At 41.0% G+C, this 19,543-nt stretch overlaps 2 protein-coding genes across 2 annotated transcripts; one reads left to right on the top strand and one right to left on the bottom strand.

Moving 5' to 3' along the window:
* Positions 1-6,326: 6,326 nt before the first annotated feature.
* Positions 6,327-7,312, bottom strand: LOC115597805. Its single transcript, XM_030444621.1, has 2 exons — positions 7,186-7,312; positions 6,327-7,155 (listed from the first exon to the last, which is right to left on the bottom strand). Exons 1-2 carry the CDS (start codon positions 7,310-7,312, stop codon positions 6,584-6,586), a joined length of 699 nt encoding a protein of 232 aa, XP_030300481.1. The 3' UTR covers positions 6,327-6,583.
* Positions 7,097-17,703, top strand: PDK4 (pyruvate dehydrogenase kinase 4). The gene is given in 20 exon segments (XM_030444620.1): positions 7,097-7,464; positions 8,368-8,509; positions 9,520-9,591; positions 10,160-10,344; positions 10,765-10,775; positions 10,777-10,800; positions 10,802-10,856; positions 11,370-11,383; positions 11,385-11,448; positions 12,072-12,095; positions 12,098-12,147; positions 12,872-12,901; positions 12,903-12,980; positions 13,277-13,310; positions 13,313-13,386; positions 13,980-14,033; positions 14,035-14,052; positions 14,054-14,096; positions 15,166-15,230; positions 15,232-17,703. Coding segments are annotated over 20 exon segments (1,272 nt in total). The 5' UTR covers positions 7,097-7,310; the 3' UTR covers positions 15,313-17,703.
* Positions 17,704-19,543: the final 1,840 nt, after the last annotated feature.

Here is a 19,543-nt window from a genome sequence, read left to right as displayed (position 1 = left end):
CACTATGAGGATAGTCAGACATTGGAATGGTGTCCCAGGGGAAGTGGTGGATTCCCCCACTTTGGAAAGTTTTAAGTCTCAGCTGGATGGAGTGCTGAGACATATCATATAAACAATAATATTAGAAGGGTTGGACCAGATGATCCTTGAGGTCCCTTCCAACCTGACATTCTATGATTCTATGAAACTTGTTCTCCAGCAGCTACCCTGGGGGAAAGCACTGCCCTCCCTCTGAGCACTGGCTGAAAGCTAGCAACATCTCTTGAGGCAGTTACCAGGTTTGGCTAGAATATGTTCTAGTGGTTTATATTAGATTTATTTCTTGATCTGAATATTAAAATTTCATAACATTTCTTCAGTACTGAATGAACGAGAGAGTAAGCTTATATTTCTTTCTGGGAATGAGGAAATACCCAAATATTCAACTCTACTAAAATGTGTATTAATACTGACCAGACACGAAATGGAAGACTTGACAATTCTCACCTCAACAGTAGCTGTGTGGGTGCATAAGAGGAAATTAAAATGTTTCCTACCAGGTGTAAATGGAGATCTTACTGATTTCAGTGAAATCTGCTTTTGTGCAGTGAAACTCTATCTTGTTTATAGGATAACGTTTTTTCATCTACATTTATAATTCAATTGTTCGCAAAAGAGATAAAGACATTTTTCATCTCTATTTCACAGACTGTATCCTACTGTTAGTATGTTAAAGTATTGTCCTTCAAAGGTGACTTTGAATGCCTGCAAACATACTGCTGATTATTTATATCTAGGTATTGTGCCTCAGATAGTAGGGAGCCATGACACATAGTTGCACGTATTTTGATCTGTTAAAAAATACATAAATATGTCAAGTAAAATTCTTTCTTAATTCAGTATTTTTGAATGTCTAGCTGTTTTTTCCTATTTAGATATGAAATAAAATATATTCATGAATATCTGCATATTCCATGGTTCTTTCAGAATATTGATACCATTTCAACCAGTTAAATGAAGAAATATTAAACTAGCATGGGGCTTCATGTCACTTTGTGTAGACTGAAGTCTTGCAAACCAAGTAACACCATAGCTCTTATGATTTTCTTTTTCAGTTCAGTGACTCTTAGATGAGCACTACATTGAAAATTTAATTTGAAAAGGATAATGTGGATAGAGTAATAAAAAACACTAAGAATATGAAAAGAATTACAGTAAAAAGAAAACATATTAATACCACATAGTGAATCTGTGTTTTGCTAAATTCATAGTATATCACAATATTGAAACAGTTCTGTAGTTAATGGAGAGTTTCCCTTCTTTAAACTGTTCTTAATGTTCCAGCAAAGTTGCATTGATGATTTATCCATAATTAGATGCTGTTAGTCATATGACACAAAAGTAGTGCTGTACCTATTTGGACCTGAGGGCAAACAATTTAAATAGTGCAGTGCAACATTTTTTATTGTATGCTTTCTCTATCAGGACTACCTTAATACACAAGCTTCATTTTCATATTTAACTGCAGCCATTATGGCTTAGCCTATGGTTATACATTTCTTTAAACAAGAAAATTCCCATAGTCTTAGCGTGTGGGTATCTTCGCTAGAGTACAATATGGAAACTCAACTTATGAGATCAACTTATTAATATATGAGTTAACACTTCAGTAATAGTTGTAACATTGCAAACAGGAAACAAATTCCCTTGGGTAACCTGAAACACTATGGGGAAGTGGCATTCCAGTGGTACCACCAGCTCTGCATAACTTTTGAAAGGGTGGCCACGTAACACTGTAGTAAATCCACTTTTAGATCATGTGTATTGTCTTGACTTAGTGTTTCCTGGGCTAAAATTAGCATTCAGACTGCTATGATGTCAGACACTAAAAGAAAAAAAAATATTCCAGATCTGATGAAACAAATGCTGAGAGGGAATAAATGGGGGAGGAGTGCTAAGGCCAGCCTCAGACAAAATAACCTGGAGTACCAATTCAGCTCTATCATTATGAGCAGAAACTCAATCCACTTTACCAAGCATCCTGCTACAGTCAGCAGTATCAAATGCAGCTGATATAAAAGACTTAGCAAAAGCATTTTATTTTCACCCAAAGTGGTCCATACTGAAAAAGAAAAGCAGTATATGTACCAGTTCAAAGCCCACAACTCATGTAAGGGTTATAGGTGAAGCTGCAGCTCCTTCTTCTCAGGGTGAAGTATTTCTTATGATGTCTAATCAAGAACTTCTAAATTGATCCATCTTGTTCCACCAACTCCCTTTCCATATTCTTACAGAAAAGAAAAATCACTGTTTTCTGATTCTTCTGAAACATATCTAGGGCTTAAAAGTTGTATTCTTTTGGAAACATCTAGGGGTTTTTATCTCTTTACAAATTGTCCACCTTTTCCCAGATGCTCTTCTCCAGAGCAGGACTATTCACAGTAAAGGCAGCCAAGGCCCAGCATGACAGCTGTCCTGAAGACATCTGTAAGAGGACATCTTATAAGGTCCTCTGCATCACCAGCTCTCATAAAGGATGGCACATACTCTTTCACAAGAACTCCTATGTAATCAGCTGAATCTGGAGGACATTTTTTGTCTAGCTATACATTTTAGATCAGTGCCAGCCCACCATGAGAGTTCACCTGTTTCCCCTGCAACAGTGTCCTAGGCTGAAGGTCACTGTTCTCCTACTTAGTTAGCAGCCTCCTGAATTCATCATGCTCTAGTGACAAACTTTTCAAAATAAACACTTTTGAGTGTTATTTTACTACAGTTTGAGTCTTAGCTTTTTCACTGACAGGTACAAGCTACATTCCAAAACATATTACTCCCTTTGCAATCTGTACACTCCCCATCTGAAATATCCACAGTTAATATTTCGCTAGCCTCTCGATGTTGGGGTTTTTTTTTCCAGAAAAGCAGTTTTGAAACCAGTGGTTCGTTCTCCTTTTCCCAGATTTGAAAGCAGTTGACAAACACTTTCAGACACAGATCTGGGAACGAGGAATGAGGAAAAAGGGCGTCTCCTGCTGAGGGTTGCTGGGTTGCCATGCACATCCTGGTGTTTACAGCTCAAAGCAGGCTGTGGGCCGGCCTGGCAGTAAAATGATCCACCTACTGTACTCTTGACTTTTGCAGACTGCGAGCAGACCGGGGAGACTGCGCAGGCGCCGGAGCAGCTGCTGGACCTTTCCCTCACTGAACTGGTGGCCGGGCTGGACATGCCAGCCTGTTTGTGTGCTGCTCCACAACCTTTCACCTACTTTGGCTATTTTGGCCTCACTGGGAGCCCTCAGCAGACTAACAGCTCCTGTGGCTGCAGCGTCGGGCGATAGAAAGATGAGAACAGGAAGATATGACCCTTGTTTGTAATGCTATTTCTGTCTTCTTTTCCATGCAAAGGGCCACATGAATATTTAGAAAACAAATGTGTTATTAAAGTATCAATCCAGTTATATAAATGCAGACCCATGCTCTCCAGGCAAAGGGAGAGCTCTTTGCCCCATGGTACTGCTGGAAATTCCACAAAATACTGCAAATAACTCTCGAGTCCCTCAGTCATCAGACCATTCCTTCTGCTTTACATTCAAAACTTTCTACTGCTACCACTAATTTCCATCTAGGCTTATTGCTTCTCTTGGGTCACAGTTTATCCTTCCGAACAGATGCTGAATTAGAAGTTACCTTTGTCCCGAGTAGAAAATGTTAATGTGATTTGCTAAGCGAAAAAACTTCAATAATGTTGCCTGTTCACCTGTTTGCTAAAGCATCCCTTCTAATCATTTCAACAATTGATTTGAGTAATCAACTTCCTACAAACTTTATGCAACCTGGGAGATGGTTCAGACAGGAGAGATTAAAATTTTGGTCTACATGGTTGAAAAGGCAAAGGAAACTGAGCTGAGAATCATTTTACTGGAGAGTAGTACCCCCACCAGCTGTTGTCACACATATTCCAGGTGGTCAGGAGAGGGCAATCAACCAGAACAGTATATTGTATATTCCAGCTTTAGTTGGCAGGTGGGTTAGGAAGAATAGCCTTAAATTTGCATCACCACAGAGAAAAGGGTAGGGCAAAATCAGCCCAGAGACCTTCTATGAGACATCATCAACACGTCCAGTTGTCATGTGTTCTGGCTAGCCAGGAGCATGGCTCTGACCTGAGTACAGTACGTTGTGTCTCTGGCAGCGGGGAGGACATAAGGAACATCGAGGAGGGAGACAGCTGATTGCAGATGATAGCAATTAGGAGACAAATGGACAGGAATCTGAGCTTCGTTTTTTTCCACTCTTTTGGACCCAGATGTTGTGCAGAAAAGCAGAATGGTAACACAGTTCCATTTTCTTAGGAATAGCCAGCAAAATATAACTGTGCCTGAACAACAAAAAGCATTGTTACCAACTTTTTTGAACTTGCCCCAAGGGGGTTCAGAAGAGGAAAGCTGGAATATTAAAGCAGCAGAAATGAGACACCCTGTGGTAAATGCTTTAGCTCAGTATCTGGCACTCTCCCCATCCAAACACTGTTCTCTGACACCTGCACTTCTGCCACAAGCACTGGGGTTTCAGGAGGAGGGGGGAAATGCTGGTTTGGAGAGGAAATTAAATGAGAACAAACAGTACTGCAGTCAGGACAGATTGTGGAATTATTTGAAGTGGTTCCAGTTTCCACAGCTTAGTCTTCTTCACAGGCAGCTTGTATGGCCATGAATCCTGATATACTGTTACCTTTGTGCCTCACCTAAACTGTCTTGCCCAATATTCAGGACATCTTTGACAATTATTTCCCAGATACATCATTTATGTTTACAGGAACTGAAAGATATACTGCTTAGAATCTACCATACACACCATCACACCAAGAATTAGAAGAAAATATGCATCATGAAGGAGACACATGTCTTCCAGAAGCTCATTGGAGTAATAAAACTTTGTTGTTGCACTAGTGATGTGTTAACTTCTTGTAGAAGTTTGTTTTGAATTGAAAAGCATCCAGGTTTGGATTTACTGGAGCCTTTCCCTTTTAATAATTGGGGAAGTCAACACACTTCCTATGTTTCCTGCCACTAAAATGGTACTATTTGTTCAGAGCTAAACTGAATATGTAAGATTTGGTTGTTCATCCCTTACTGTATATAAGAACCAGAAAAACTATGAGAAAACAGGCTGCTGTAAAGAAATGGTATGTAGAGAATGGGAATTACTCCTAATAGACTCTTTCCCTACTCAAAGAATATGACTACTACTTCTTCAAGCTACTTTTATCAAGCAGGGTCAGCCCATCGGCAGATTGAAACAAAGTATCTCAGTAGGAACAGAAATAGTAAACTTATAAACTAAAATAACTGCTTTGCAAGGAAGACTTGTTTGATTTACTGCAAAGTGTAAATCTCCAGATTCCTGGCTGCCATTGATTAGTGGCTTCAGGAAGAACAGGAAGCAAAACAAAAGCTATCTCAGGCTTCCTCCAAAATTTAAACAGATTTGTGTGATATTTTCATTTTCATGAGTGATTTGCAATTTGCAAGAAAAAAAAACATTTAAAACAGTCAAAAGCAAGCCCTAAAATCTACTCTTGATTTTTAACTTCTAGCAAGAGCATCAAATAAAAATGGTTAATTTGCTACTATAGGATGCCTTCATTTCACATTTCATATGTCAACATTCAATCATTGTGGTAAAACGTAACATATCCAGTGGAATAATAACAGAGCCAGTCTCCAAATAAAATAATAAAATAGTGAGCCATAAAATCATAAAACTACTCTGCAAGAAGAGTGGTAGGCAGAGAATGACTAGGAAGACAAAATGAGATAAAGTTCAAGAAAATAACCAATGATAAGATGATGTGTTCCCAGCCTATTAAGAATTAAAATATTAATTTATTGTTAGGAAAGTATTTCGTCCCCATTAAAAAAGCATACATATTTGTGTAGGGAAAAAAAAAAACAAAAACGAAACAAAAAAAACCACAACCCAAACCAACATATAAAAACTGGATTGAGGAGTTAAATTTAAGCATTAAGGCTATATTTTTCATATTGTTGTTTTATTGCTCTGTGGTCCTGTTGTTTCTGACCCAGATTCAGGATGTCAGGAAATCATTTGCTGCCATTAATACCATCCTCCAATGCATTATGCAAACTCTGCTTTCAGAGAAGTGGACTTGGCATTTTGGGGAAAAGCCAGGCAATGCTGGAGATCGAAGCTGCCTCTCTAGTGAAGAGGAATGGTGTGCAGGCTTTTCCCAACTCATCTGTGACCCTGGAAGATGATCTGACTAAGAGGGAGCTGCTCAGGCAGTCACCCCTTAGGTCAGGTCTCAAGTAAATAAGGGCCATGTCAGTTTGGGACCAGTGCGTCACCGAAGCAGCTGCCTTCATATCTTTGGTCACTATTAATCCAGGTCACAGCGATGACCTACATGTCAAGCACCCTGAATCCTCTGGGTTCTGATTTTCCTACCTTTGCACCTCCGTGTGTTCTCTGTGTTGACCCTGAACTTTCAGTGCCTCCATCACATCTCCCACGCTCGGTTCAAGGCATTTCCTACCCTTTTGATTAATCCTGGGTGGCAGCATCAGCCAAGGCTGTCACTACATTACACCTGATGCAACCACTGCCCTGGCCAGGCCGAGCCGGACAGGGTGGCCCAGGACAACTTCCCAGCCCCCACTGCCCAGAGCACCCCGCCGGCTCCCTCTACCAGGCCGGGTCCCCCCGAGCAGCCGATAAGGAGCGGAAGGAACGCGGCCTCCGTCGATCTTGGCACGGCGGCCGGGCCGCTGACATTGCCCGTCCCCGCTCGGTAAACAAGGTCACCGGAGGCGGCATCGGCCCCACGGCCCCGCGCACGGCCCCGCACCTCCCCGCGGCCTCCCCGGCCACTTCGCGGCACTTTGGGGCTGGCGAGGCGCCCGCTGCCCGCGGGGACGGGAGGTGACAAAGTGGGGGACAAGGAGGGGGAGGGGTACCCGAGGGGGCCCTGCCAGCGGGCGTGGGTGTCACGAGCCGGGTCACACACCGGGAACGTTCCGTTAGGGGCGGGGGGGCGCGGCCTGGCTGAGCCCCGCCCCACCGGGACTGTAAATAGAGGCAGCACGTGAAGCCACCCGCCACAGGCGAGGGGACAGCGCGGGGACAGCGGACAGCCACCACCTGCCTGACAGACAGACAGACACACAGACATAGACCGACCGACACACACACACAAACCGACCGACCGGGTTGCCTGCCACCCCCTTATCCCCCGACTGACCGGCTGCTGGGTTACCTGCCACCCACCGGCCCACTGACCGACCGACCGACCGGCCGCCTCCCCGGGAGCCATGAAAGCCGCCCGGATCGCCCTGCGCACCGCCGCCCCCCTGACAAGGGTCAACGGCGGCAGCAGCCGCGGCCAGTGCCAGCTGCCGCGGGAAGTGGAGCAGTTTTCCCGCTTCTCTCCCTCCCCGCTCTCCATCAAACAGTTGTTGGACTTCGGTGAGCGGAGGGACGCGGAGGGCACGGGCGGGGCGGGGGGTCCGGTCGGCGGGGGACGGCTGAAACGCGTGGCTCTGAGGCTCGCTTCCCCGCTGAGGGGCGAGCCCGCAGGCTGCCGCGGCAGGGGAGTGCGGGAGCGGCGCCGCTGGGGCAGGAGGGGGTGGCGGCGATCCCCCTCCTGGAGGGGTTCGGGTCCACCGCCGCCCCTCGGACCGACTGCCAAGCGCCAAGGCGGCGGGAGTGGAGCGGCCCTCTGGAGCGGCGGGACCGAGCCCCGATCGGGTACCTGCCCGCCCCTGAGGTGGCGGCGGTGGGGAGGTCGTCTTAGGCCACCAACCCTGGCCTCAGGCAGTCGCCGGCCGGTTGCCAGGCGATGATCACCTGTGAGTGCCTCGATCAAAGCTGAAGACGCGTTACAGCGCTGTGTCGGGGGTGTTAATGGGATGGGGAGCCGGGGGGGGGGGGGGGGGGAGCTAAGAGTTTAATCAGCTAATGGGTGTTTTCGTGTACCGCGGTACACGTTATCGGGCATAAGTCATTAGTCTTGTCCTGATGGAGCAAACAAGCTGTACCCAGATCCGATTACTGCTTTGGCAGCCGTGAAATCCGTGCTCACACGACATTTTCAGGCGTCACTTCCAAGAAGGCCATGTTTACAAAGGCAGGAATGCTTCTTCTAGTGGATTATAAATAAATCTAAAGAGGAGATGTGCAAGTATTCCTCCCAGGAACATGCTGTGTCTTGCTGTCATGTAAACAACATTCAGCACAAACACATACTGGTAGGAGCACTAGCCAGTACTAGCATGGTGATTGCAAAGGACTATAGTACACAAGTCTGTGGCAAGACATCAGTTTGTATCTAGAAACTTTTTAAAGAAGATTTTTTTTATTTATTCATAGGCTCCACTAATGGATGTGAGAGAACTTCTTTTGCATTTTTGCGACAAGAACTTCCTGTGAGGTTTGCTAACATACTGAGAGAAATCGATCTCCTTCCTGATAAATTACTAAGCACTCCATCTGTACAATTAGTAAAAGGCTGGTAAGTAAGATCTACTTGAATTCAACCTGCAAAATAACAGAACTTTGCCAAGTTGGTTATTGACCTTTTTGAATAGTAGACAATAGTAACATAATACAGTAGAAGTGCACGTCCTTCGACAAAGCTGAATTGGAAGTTGCTATATGCTCTCCTTTTCTAGCACAATAAAATTGAGTGGAAAAACATCATGGTTATATTGTTATTTGTAAACAGTGTGTTCTTAAGCTAACAGTTTGTAGTCGCTGATAGAGCGAATCTCCCTTCTTACTCTTTAAGATAGGACAGAAGAAAATGTTTGATTTTCATGTAGCACTGCAGACCTCCAGAACTACACAAAAAATAGGAAAGCAGGCTGTATACTTGTTTGGGTCTCTCACAGATGGAATTACTGTCAGAGCTTCAATTATATAGCATGTTGCCTTAGCCTTTGCAGCAAGTGTTTGGAATTCAGTTAACATCATGTCTGCAGTTGGCACAGTGGTTTAATCTCGTTTAACCTTGCTGTAGTGGCACGGTTGCCACATTTGCAAGGGCAGAAGTTTTAGATTGAGACCCAGAAACTGCTCTTAAACGAGCAAACAGTTGTGCCTTCACAGTATGCGTCAGGGCTGTCAGGTATTAGCACAAGAGGCTCAAGTACTTAGCTTGTGCCAAAGCTGATTGGATTTGGAAAAAATTTCACTTAGGTGGCTTCCTGGTCACCATCATCATTTGGATGAACCTTTGCAACACCTCTCTTCCCAAGAATTGTATGAAGATCCTAGGTACCTGTAGTGAGGGTTTAGATTCTTTTCTGAATGACAGGTACAAGAAAACACTTTCAAAGTTTCTAGAGTTCAGGCAGTCAAGAATTGTCCATCTTTGATTCCAAGCCCAGATGGAACTTTGATACAGTAAAGGTTACTTCAGGCTTGTCTCACTTGTTAAGAGTAATGATTTTTATTTTTCCTGTCCCTATCCTCATAAAAATCAGAGGAATAGCATATATTTCTTGTGCTCTTTTCCAATAGGTACATCCAAAGCCTAATGGAGCTGGTTGAGTTCCATCGGAAAAACCCAGATGACCAAAAAGTCTTATCTGAGTAAGATTTTCATTTGTTTCTTTGAACTTTTAATCTCATTCCACTTTTCACAATATAGTCAGTTAGAATGGCTGTTGTCATGAGCTGAATTTGATAATCTCACATAAAGTGCTGTGCATAGAGAAAGCTGGTTTAAATCTCTGGATATGTTTAACATTATTGCCTATAACACCTGTTGCAGCTTGGTTTCAGGGGCATACTTCCCTTGAACTGTCATGACAGAAATAGCAATAAAAATTAGCTGTGATGTCATATCCCTAACTCTTTCCAAGGTTTCAGTTAGGCATCTCTTCCCCTTTCTCACATTCTTCTCTGTTCAGTTATGAATGAGTAAGCAGGCAGTGAATTTGACATGGCTAATGATTAAGGCTACACCTTTTATATTAAAAATACCACACTCTTCTGATTTAGGTCAGTGAGAACTTAATTTTAAAAGCATGAAAAACAGATTGTATTTTAATATTAAGGTTATTATGTGCTTATCTGTGCTTCTGGAATAGACATTGTACAAAGCTTGCTTTCATGCAGCATTAGAATAATGTTCTGAAAAGATCTCTTTTTGACCTAGATTTATAGATACGTTAGTTAGAGTCCGAAACAGACATCATGATGTGGTTCCTACAATGGCACAAGGAGTAATTGAATACAAAGACGTTTTCAAAGTAGATCCTGTCACCAATCACAACATTCAGTATTTTTTGGATCGTTTTTACATGAGCCGTATTTCCACCCGGATGCTTATGAACCAACACAGTAAGTAGAAATTTTTACTTGAGGAAAAACTTCAACCTAGTGAGGAACATCTCAATGTAAACATTTCTTTAAAGTGTTGGAGGTCTGCTGCAGATGGCTTTTTTTGTGACACCAAAAAGTTAGAAACTGCATATAGGACTTTAAAAAGTAATGGGAAAACTTGTTTGCTGCCCTATGGAATAATTATTCTAAGTCTTGTGTGGGATGTCATTCCTTACATTTGAAAAAACTTTAGATGTACAGAAAAGCCATCGTGTTTGCTGGCAGTAGATAGCAGTTTTTAACTTGCAAAAAGCATATACAACACTGAATATTTTATGTGATCATATGCTGTGAGCACACTGTATCAGTATAAATTTAAGGCTTTTTAAAAAATAAAGTATCTGAAATTAAATGTATTATTGTTTTCATCTCAAACAGCCCTTCTTTTTGGATGAGAAATCACGCTCAGGGAACCCCAAGGCACATTGGAAGTATTGATCCTTGCTGTGATGTTGCTGAGGTAGTGAATGGTATGTATTCTCACGTCCTTAACATTTCTCTTCATGCTCAGTATTTCTGTCTTATTGCAAACAATTTGAGTAACCAACATGTGTTGTTGGCAGATGCTGACTGGCAGCTGGAAAGCCAGTCTGTCAAAACATGAGCTTTTATAGGACAAAATTTAAATACAAAGCGTGGTAAAAAACTGTGTTGGAATAAGGCCTGCCAAGTGACAGATGAGGCAGAAGTTCAAGCTGTATGTGGTGCTTAAATCAGTCTTACTTTCTGGCTAGATAAAAGACACATTCTGTTTTACAGAGTTATCAAATTTTACTGGAGATTTACTCATGCTGCTGTGATTGGCCCTATTTATTCTCAGTTTTTAATGCAACTATTATTATTTCCTTTGAAACACAGGCTTACAGTCTGTAATGCCCTAGCAACTAATACAGTTAAAAATGTTTTACTAAGATGTAAAACGGATTTCTACAGTTTGACATTATATTTCACATAATTTAAATTTATTTAAATTAATATTTCAGATGCTTTTGAAAGTTTCCAAGATGTTGTGTGACCAGTATTACTTGACATCTCCAGAACTGAAACTTACTCAAGTGAATGGTAAGATGAGATCTTTTATGTCCCTCTTCCAGCCAGTAGCCAAACTGCTGCTTTGTGAAGAGGCTCCCATTTCTGTAGCCACAATGGGATGTACCAGCTGATTTGTCTTGGGACTAGTCCCTCTTAGTTTCTGTTCCAACCACCTCATTTGATCTCCTGTATCAGACTCAAATGTCCTTATACCTTAAACATTAGATTTCCTGAGGTAATACTTAAAATTTGAGGAGAACTAGAGCTAACCTATAGTTAGTGTGACACAGATCTGTTTACCAACTTAAATGGGGTGATGAAGTGGGGCTGACTGAGAAACTGGTTCTGGTCCAAGCTGCCTGCAGCTTGGTGTCTGATCTGCTTAAAATCTTCTAAAGTCCTTTACTTAGAAAATGGAATTAGTACTTGATATTTTCTATTTATTTGAAAAGTAACTGTATTAAGAAAGTGTTACATTTTTATGAGTGCATAAAATTATTCATATGAGGGAGGAAAAAAAAACAAACAGAAGTGAGACCATTTATTTTCTTATGCGTGCTGGTATACAACTTGCTTATTGCAAAATCTGGATCCAATGCAGAAAAATCCATCACCTTTTCAAATTTTGCTTGTCTTTTTTTCTTTTTGTCTAGGAAAACATCCAGGAGAGCCAATTAGCATGTGTATGTTCCATCTCATCTTTTTCACATGCTTTTTGAGCTCTTTAAGGTATGTCAATATAAGCTCTTTGTTTCCCTTAGTAGTCTGAGCTCTAGCTTCAGTATTTAAAATCTCTAACTAGATCTGAATGAATTAAAGCTCTGTATAGGACAGTGAGATTTCTAAAATTTTGTTTGGGAAATAGCTTTGGCAGTTGAGAAGGGAATGACTGAAATTTGTAGGAGAGTATTTGGACACTTTCATGTGGTAGTAAATGGGACATGGTAAGGGAGGGAGAGTAAAATGGGGCATGGGCTTGTGACCACCAGTAGCCTTCTACTTTAAGGGATTACATCTGTACTGCAGGTTTGCCCTGGGGCCTTTTTTGTGGAGTGGGTGATGCACCTTTTAAATAGAGCTGAACTAATGTGCTGCCAACATGAGTGCAGAATTCGACAGCCATTAGCAACTGCTAAACTCTGCTTTTCTCCAGAAACCTGGTGGACACTTAAGGGAGTTAGTTTATTTTAATTTACATTGGCCAGGTTATATGCTAGGCAAGAACAGTGTAATCTCTCAGGCACAGAAGAGTCTTGGCTATGCTTAGTCACTTTTAGGTGTGAGACTTCCTCTGCTCCTTGTAAATTGCTAATTGGTGCACCCTGGAAGCGAGGCACTGATTAGAGATGGAGGGTAACTGCTCAGCCCCTTCATTACAGGAGAATGATTTCAAGTGTATACTTTAAGTGCATGAGATCCAACACTTTCTGATAATAGTAACCTTTTTCCATAGAACTCGATGAGGGCAACCGTTGAATTCCAAGGAAAACAGTCCTTCCCTTTCTCCAATTGAAGTGACAGTTGTTCTAGGAAAAAGAAGACCTGGCCAATTAAGGTATTTTGTTAAAACAGAGCTTAATGTAATCTCTATGATGGCGTAAGCTGCAGCAAATTCTATTAGAAGAACTGCAGCCTTCAGCAGCAGATAAAAGATATATGCACCAGCCTTTTTGCTGATGGCCTCTATTTAGCCACAACTATTTAACTGAAAAATAATATATACCAAAACAAAGAAACTAAGTAACAGCAATAAATGTTTGCATGTATTGCTGTTGGAAGGGATTGTTCAAATACCAGCATGTTAAACACATATTCTTAACACATTATTGTAGTTAACTTTGATCTCTTCTTTTATCAGATCTCAGACAGAGGAGGTGGTGTTCCAGTAAGGAAATTGAGCATCTTTTTAGCTACATGTATTCCACAGCACCACGGCCAAGGATGGATGATGGTCGAAATGCCCCTCTTGTAAGATATTTTCAATACTCATGTTAGTAACGAGGTTGTTACAAATGTCAGCCAGGATGAGAAGTTAATAAATAATGAAACACCATGTCTGCCCTACTGCCTTGTGGGGTATGCAAAGATGAGCCTTACAAATATGAATCAGCACTTTATGAAACAATTTTAATATCTAATTTAGTGGACAAAAATACGCATTTAAGGGTAGAAATGAAGAACATTCGAACCTGAATCTAACCCTTTTTTACTCTTATACTCCAGTGACTGTAATTTACATGGTCTTCACTACCACTCATTCCTCAAACTTGCTATAAATTATCTTTATGGAGGCAAACACAACTGGAATAGGCTTAGGACTATTGTTGTTTATCTACTAGTAGCAAAACTCCATTACTAATGAAGCTGTACTAATAAAAAGAAGGCAGGGAAAATTTAATCTTATATATGAAAACCAATTAGACATTTCTGTATTCTTTTAAGAGTTGAGGAAGTGCAGAGGACTTTCTAACAGTTTCAAAATATCTGAACACTTTCCCAGCTATTTAAGTCATAAGGGCTAGTAACAAAATAATTAAATTTGTCTTGTACTTTATTTTTAGGCTGGCTTTGGGTATGGCTTGCCAATTTCTCGGCTATATGCCAAATACTTTCAAGGGAGATCTAAATCTCTATATCCATCTGTGGTTATGGAACAGATGCTATTATTCTACTTGAAGGTATGTATTTTTGATTTTGTTATACAATAGTGTTACTAAAGATAGTGTTGATAACTACTATTAATGCAGTGAGGTGATTACTCAGTATCATTTTAAAGTAAACAAATTATTTGCTCATGAATAGAAAAGCTCTCATTTTTATTAAGGAAACACTGGTAAGATTTTAAGTGGGTTTCTAGAATTAAAATACCACTACTTTAAATAACTACTAGTGAGAACCCCATTAGCCCATTCATTTTTAGATTGTGGTTAAGATACATGTCTGCTGGTCCATGGAATACAAAGTATTGTGAGAAAGTGAAGTAGCAGAAGCAGAAAAGGTGTGAGCAACACGTGGTTTCTTCACTGTTCTTTCTTATTCTGACAACCAGAAAGTGTATAAACTAACCCTTAAAGAGTTTAGTATCTGGTTCGATTTCAACTTCCACACAGCCCACACATGGGATTCAGCTTTCAGTAATCCTGAATACCTGGCATGTAACATTACTACTGCTTTTTAAAATAATATGGAAAAAAGGGCTACATATTATTTTCTACTTCTTGTACTTTCTTGTAAGAAAAAACTTGCTCTGAATTTATTCTCGAAAACCAAAACATAGTTTCAAGCACACTGAAGCATAACCACACAAATAGTACAAAGGAAGGACATTCAGTTATATACACGTTGCACTTATATTTAACAGTTTTCCAATAAATTATATTTTTTTTTAGCTTCCAAATATGGAAATGGAAAGTAATATCTCTTAAATCTCTGAACTTTTATAAGGGAAGTTCTTTTCCCAGGGTTCCCAGGACTACAATGAAAACGGCTACAGAGTAGCTCCAAAGGGCCTATAAAATGTGATTTGGATGTTACTGCATTTGTCTGCCCACTGTACCCATGCAACATAGATACTCAAGCAGAGAAAAGGACTGTGTCTATTTTAGAAGCACTTGTATAAAGAATTTGTTTTGTTAGTGTCACTGGCTTAGGCTGGAAAACATACCTCCATTAACTTCTTTGCGAAATGGCATCACTGAGAAGTAGAAACCAAAGTAACTTTTTTCTTCTTCATTACTTTTTTTTTAGGCCCTATCAACGGATTCAATAAGAAAAACTCCCAGTTTTTTAACAAGTCGGCTTCCAAGCATTACCCAAGCTGCCTCAGAGGCAGATGACTGGTGTGTCCCAAGTAAAGACCCAAAGGACTTATCAAAGCAGAGTGCAGCTGTCTGAAGCTGGTGTGCAGGCACCCAGGGATCAAGCTGGTTTTCTCACAAAAGACTAATTTGGAGGTATTCACCTACCTCCAAACAAGCAACCTCTTCAGTTGCAGGACTAGCAGAAGAGAAAGAAGAAAAGGATGTTACAGCCTGGGCTGTATGCACTGAATGTGAAATCTTGCTGGGGACTTCAGGATAAGGAAAAGAGAAGTGTATATGACTTTTAAAGATGTTCTATAGAGGGAAATCAGACTGTTTTTTTCTTATGATCAAAGACTTGATGTGGCAGACGTGTGCAATTTTGAGTCCTGTTTAATGCTTGAATTCTGAGTACTGATAAATGTCAGTTATGCTGGTGTATATTTTTTCTCCTAGAATAGTTTCACAGATTCATCTTATTACAGAACTTCTCAGGTAGGTAGATAAACTTGTACTTTGAAGCTTGTATTTATATCATTTGGAAAGATCCATGTAAATAGCAGTCTTGTATACATAATAGCAGGCAAATACAGCCTGACAGGGAGGGAGGGAGCCCTAGGAGGTAGGGAGAAAGTGTTCTCTATATTTAAGGGAAATCCCATTTTAAAAAAAGCAACACCTGAATTCCAGTAATAATTCTGATGCTGCTTTGCACTCTGAGTTAGATTGCTAGATTTTTTTAATATTAAGCTGTTCATGGAAAAACTAGCCAAGTAAGGCTCCTGTGCATAAGGTCACTAAGAGGGAAATCAGGATATTTTTGAAAGCTACTGAAAGAAACATGAAGCTGCTTGGTGACAGCAGCTGTTCAGGTTAGACTACTACTAGCCTACATCCCTGGCACTCCAGAAAGCATGTTCTAAGTAAGTAGGATAAGATTTTCCCAAGAATGAAGTCAGAAATGCAAGCTGAATGGAAAGAGTTTGGTGATCTGTATCATGTAGACATGATGTGGGAAACAGCAGCCTGTTTAAACCATGATCTTGCTCCTTTTTGTCATGCTGTTAGGAGATGAGTGGTCAGTAACCTAAACAAAAAACTGCTATTACCTTTGACAGTTTGTACTGGGCCACAGTAGCTTAAAGAGGTATAGAGGTATATGGACATTCTGTACCCTAAAACTGTGATGGCATTGTAGGTGATTTGGAAGGTTTTCAGGAAGAGTGGTGTTGGAACTAGAATTTTATTTAAGAACTTTTTATTGCAATGAAAAGGCCTAGAAATGAGAAGTTTCAAATATGAACAGGACTGAAAGCTATAAAATAGCTTTATGAACAGCAGAATAATGGGCAATTTCTCAAGAACAGTGCCAGTGGGAAAACTTTCCATTTTCAATAAGCTCCTTCCTTTCTGTCTTCTTGTGCATTTTCCCCCTTGCAAGCAAGGTAAATTAATATGAAATAGCAGTCAAACTGTGGAATGTTGCCCAACTGTCCAGTCAGACTTAATCAGGGCTATATATTATGACCTGGATTTTCTTCTTAATAATACATTACCTTAAGTTCCTGTGATCTTTTGCAGAAGTTGCAAGTACAGTATTTAAAGCATCCTCCTCAGTCATATGGCAGTTTTCTACAATGATTTGTATTTATTGGATGGAAAGCCACTCCTTACTCTACTGTGAATATCAAGCTTTTTTTTTTTTTAATAGGAATAAGAGAAAGCTGGAACTACTTTTGTGTTCTAGGAGTCCTGTTGGGACAAATTTCTCAATCAAAAATAAAATAGTATTCTGATACACTTAATTTCTTTAAAAAAAATTAAGTATTGTGATAACTACTTGAACATAGTGACTTCAGTACTGCATCAAGGCTGGTTTTATCCCTGTGAATAAGCTGCACTCATGTATCTGAGCTCAGCTCAGTGAATGAAAGAGGTAATGAAAATGAAATATATTGTCTAGAATCATACAGGTGTGAAAAAGCTGCAATCACTGCCTTAATATACTTGAATATTGTTGATTTTGTATTGAAAACAAGTTCACAAAAACATACTCAATTAGTCATTGTTGTCAAGTAAACACAAACTACACCCTCTGTCTGCACCTGGTAATGCTTAAAACGTTATGTTATGATCTCATGAAACACTGTACATCTGTAACAGAGCTGAAGGAGCTGCAACTTCTATCTCAAAAGCAGCTGAAGCAGATGGAGTGCCTGTAAACATCTCTGTAGTTCTGCTCACAGGGAGAAGCTGCAGAACGCATTCATGATTGCCAGGCAGAGGTGTTGCATAGCACTTAGGGAACCCACATGGAGTATCTGTAATATTAAAATTGCTGAAGGGCTGTCTACCTAGATATACGGTACCTTTTGTCAGCATTTAATGAAATTTTTATTTCTGAAAGGTAGAACCAAAGTTTTAAGCCTTTTACTTGGATGTAGATGTTCAAATAATTTTATAATAAAATTCTTTCTAAATGGTTGGTTGGTTTGTATCTTTATTTTCTGCTAAGAAATCTAGTGCAAGCAAGGGTGGTTTTTTTTATTTTAGAAATAGCATTTCCAGAGATGTACCACTCTGACATACATCAGGCTGCTAAGGTGTTTTGGGAAAAACAATCCAGAACTACAAGCATACCACATATTTCAGTAAGCTACTGCAGCAAACCAAAACAAAACCAACAACACAAACACTCACTGTGTTCTCCATCCACCTTTATTGTCTTGCAATCCTAGAGCAAGGGGACAATTCCCTAGAGTGGCAGAGACACAGTTTGGCTTGATGTACAGCCCTGACTGGAGTGTGCGTGAGACAATGTGGTCTCCTTGTGACATGCTGCCCTCAGGCCATCAGTTTCAGCTAAGATCCTGCAGTCTGGAAGGCAATAGAAGTTGAAATGTTTTTTTTTTTCTCTTCCTGGCACAAATTCAGTGGAGTGGACAGAGACTGGTGCAACCAGCTTGTGATTACAGCAAACACCAGAGGTGTGGTACTGGCTACACTTCTAACTTGTCATAGGTTCACTGACATCAGCAAGTTCTATCACAGCTAAAAGGAGTTCTGGGTTGCATAGGAGCTAAGCAGGTGCTGTACTTCCTTTGCCCCCCTGATCAGGACCTTACAACGTTCAATGAACGTGACAGAAGCCATGCCAAAGCACCCTATGTTTTCCATTACAGATCATTAGCTAAAACACACAGATTTTGTTACTGGTACCGTTGGGCACACATCCAGATTATTCTCCCTGGAGCCTTGATAAGCACGTTGTTCATTATCATCTTTTCCCTTATCACTTAACCAACCTTAAAAATCCACCAGACTTTGCCCTTAGCCTGCAATGATGTCTTCTCATAGGATTATTGCAAAACAAGCTTGATAACAAGCACTAGTGAGCTGTCAAAATAGATTGGCTTTCCCCCCCTTCCCTTCATAAGTGATGGGTGACTTGAAAGGATCAGGTCATGACCCCTGAGAGCTGTTTGCCCTTAACAATTCTGGAGAAGTTTTGGCAACAGGAGGAAGAACTTGGCAGTCCATGATCCCTCAGGTTCATGCTAGTTTGAGGGAGAGGTAGGATGGTGAAGAGGATGGGACCCACTGCTGGGTTAGTATCTTTGGGTTTGCCAATCCCTAGAAGCTGGCAACACAACCTGAAACATCTGTATCTTGATCCTGTATTACAGTCCCTAAAGTGCATTTGCAAGTCCAGCACCGGCATGGACATTTGAGACAGAATGATTGTTCAGTACTGGCCAGATGCTGCTCACTCAAGGAAGGAAAGGTGCAGAAAATCCCTGTGGGCCTGTCTGGAATCCTTCCCTGCCATCTATAATGCTGGATGGCAGAGCAAAATGCTAGAACACAATCCTTTGTCTTCAGAATATTCTGAGGCCCCCTTATGTAATCTTTTTTGTAAGCAGCAAAATATGTATGGGCTATCAGGAGCTGCTCCTGCTCACCAGCTCACTTCTGTGTCCTTCTGCAGCCATGACAGCAAACCAAAACAGCACAACAGAAATGCCCACCATAGATTAGCAAGATTTTCTTGTGTCATCTTCTTGTTTTTTTAGTTCTAGCAGAAGATGCCAGAAAAGAAAGGATCTACCTGATTTTCTGCTGTGTGAGTGAGTGAGCCTTAAGAGCTGCCTTCCTGGGAGTCATGTCCTGAAAAGGCCGGACAGACCTTTCAATGCTGGGAAACACAGCAAGAGGAGTGAGCACCATTCCTGCCATTTGGGGCTGCAGAGCATCCTCTTTGGGAAGTCACAGAGAGTTTCAAGTTTCAGACAGCCACACTCTAAATTACACTAATTGATACCTCC

This window comes from Calypte anna, chromosome 2 (assembly GCF_003957555.1).
Source record: "Calypte anna isolate BGI_N300 chromosome 2, bCalAnn1_v1.p, whole genome shotgun sequence".
NCBI lineage: Eukaryota > Metazoa > Chordata > Aves > Apodiformes > Trochilidae > Calypte > Calypte anna.
The sequence above is the reverse complement of the archived record's forward strand: the minus strand, read 5'-3'. Positions and strand labels throughout refer to the sequence as shown.

Excerpts from the sequence above, each read along its gene's own strand:
- LOC115597805 (XM_030444621.1), bottom strand. The coding sequence starts at position 7,312 with ATGGCTCCCGGGGAGGCGGCCGGTCGGTCGGTCGGTCAGTGGGCCGGT. Across the intron at positions 7,156-7,185 it reads GTCGGTCGGTTTGTGTGTGT|CTGTCTGTCAGGCAGGTGGT; the intron begins GTGTCGGTCGGT and ends CTGTGTGTCTGT.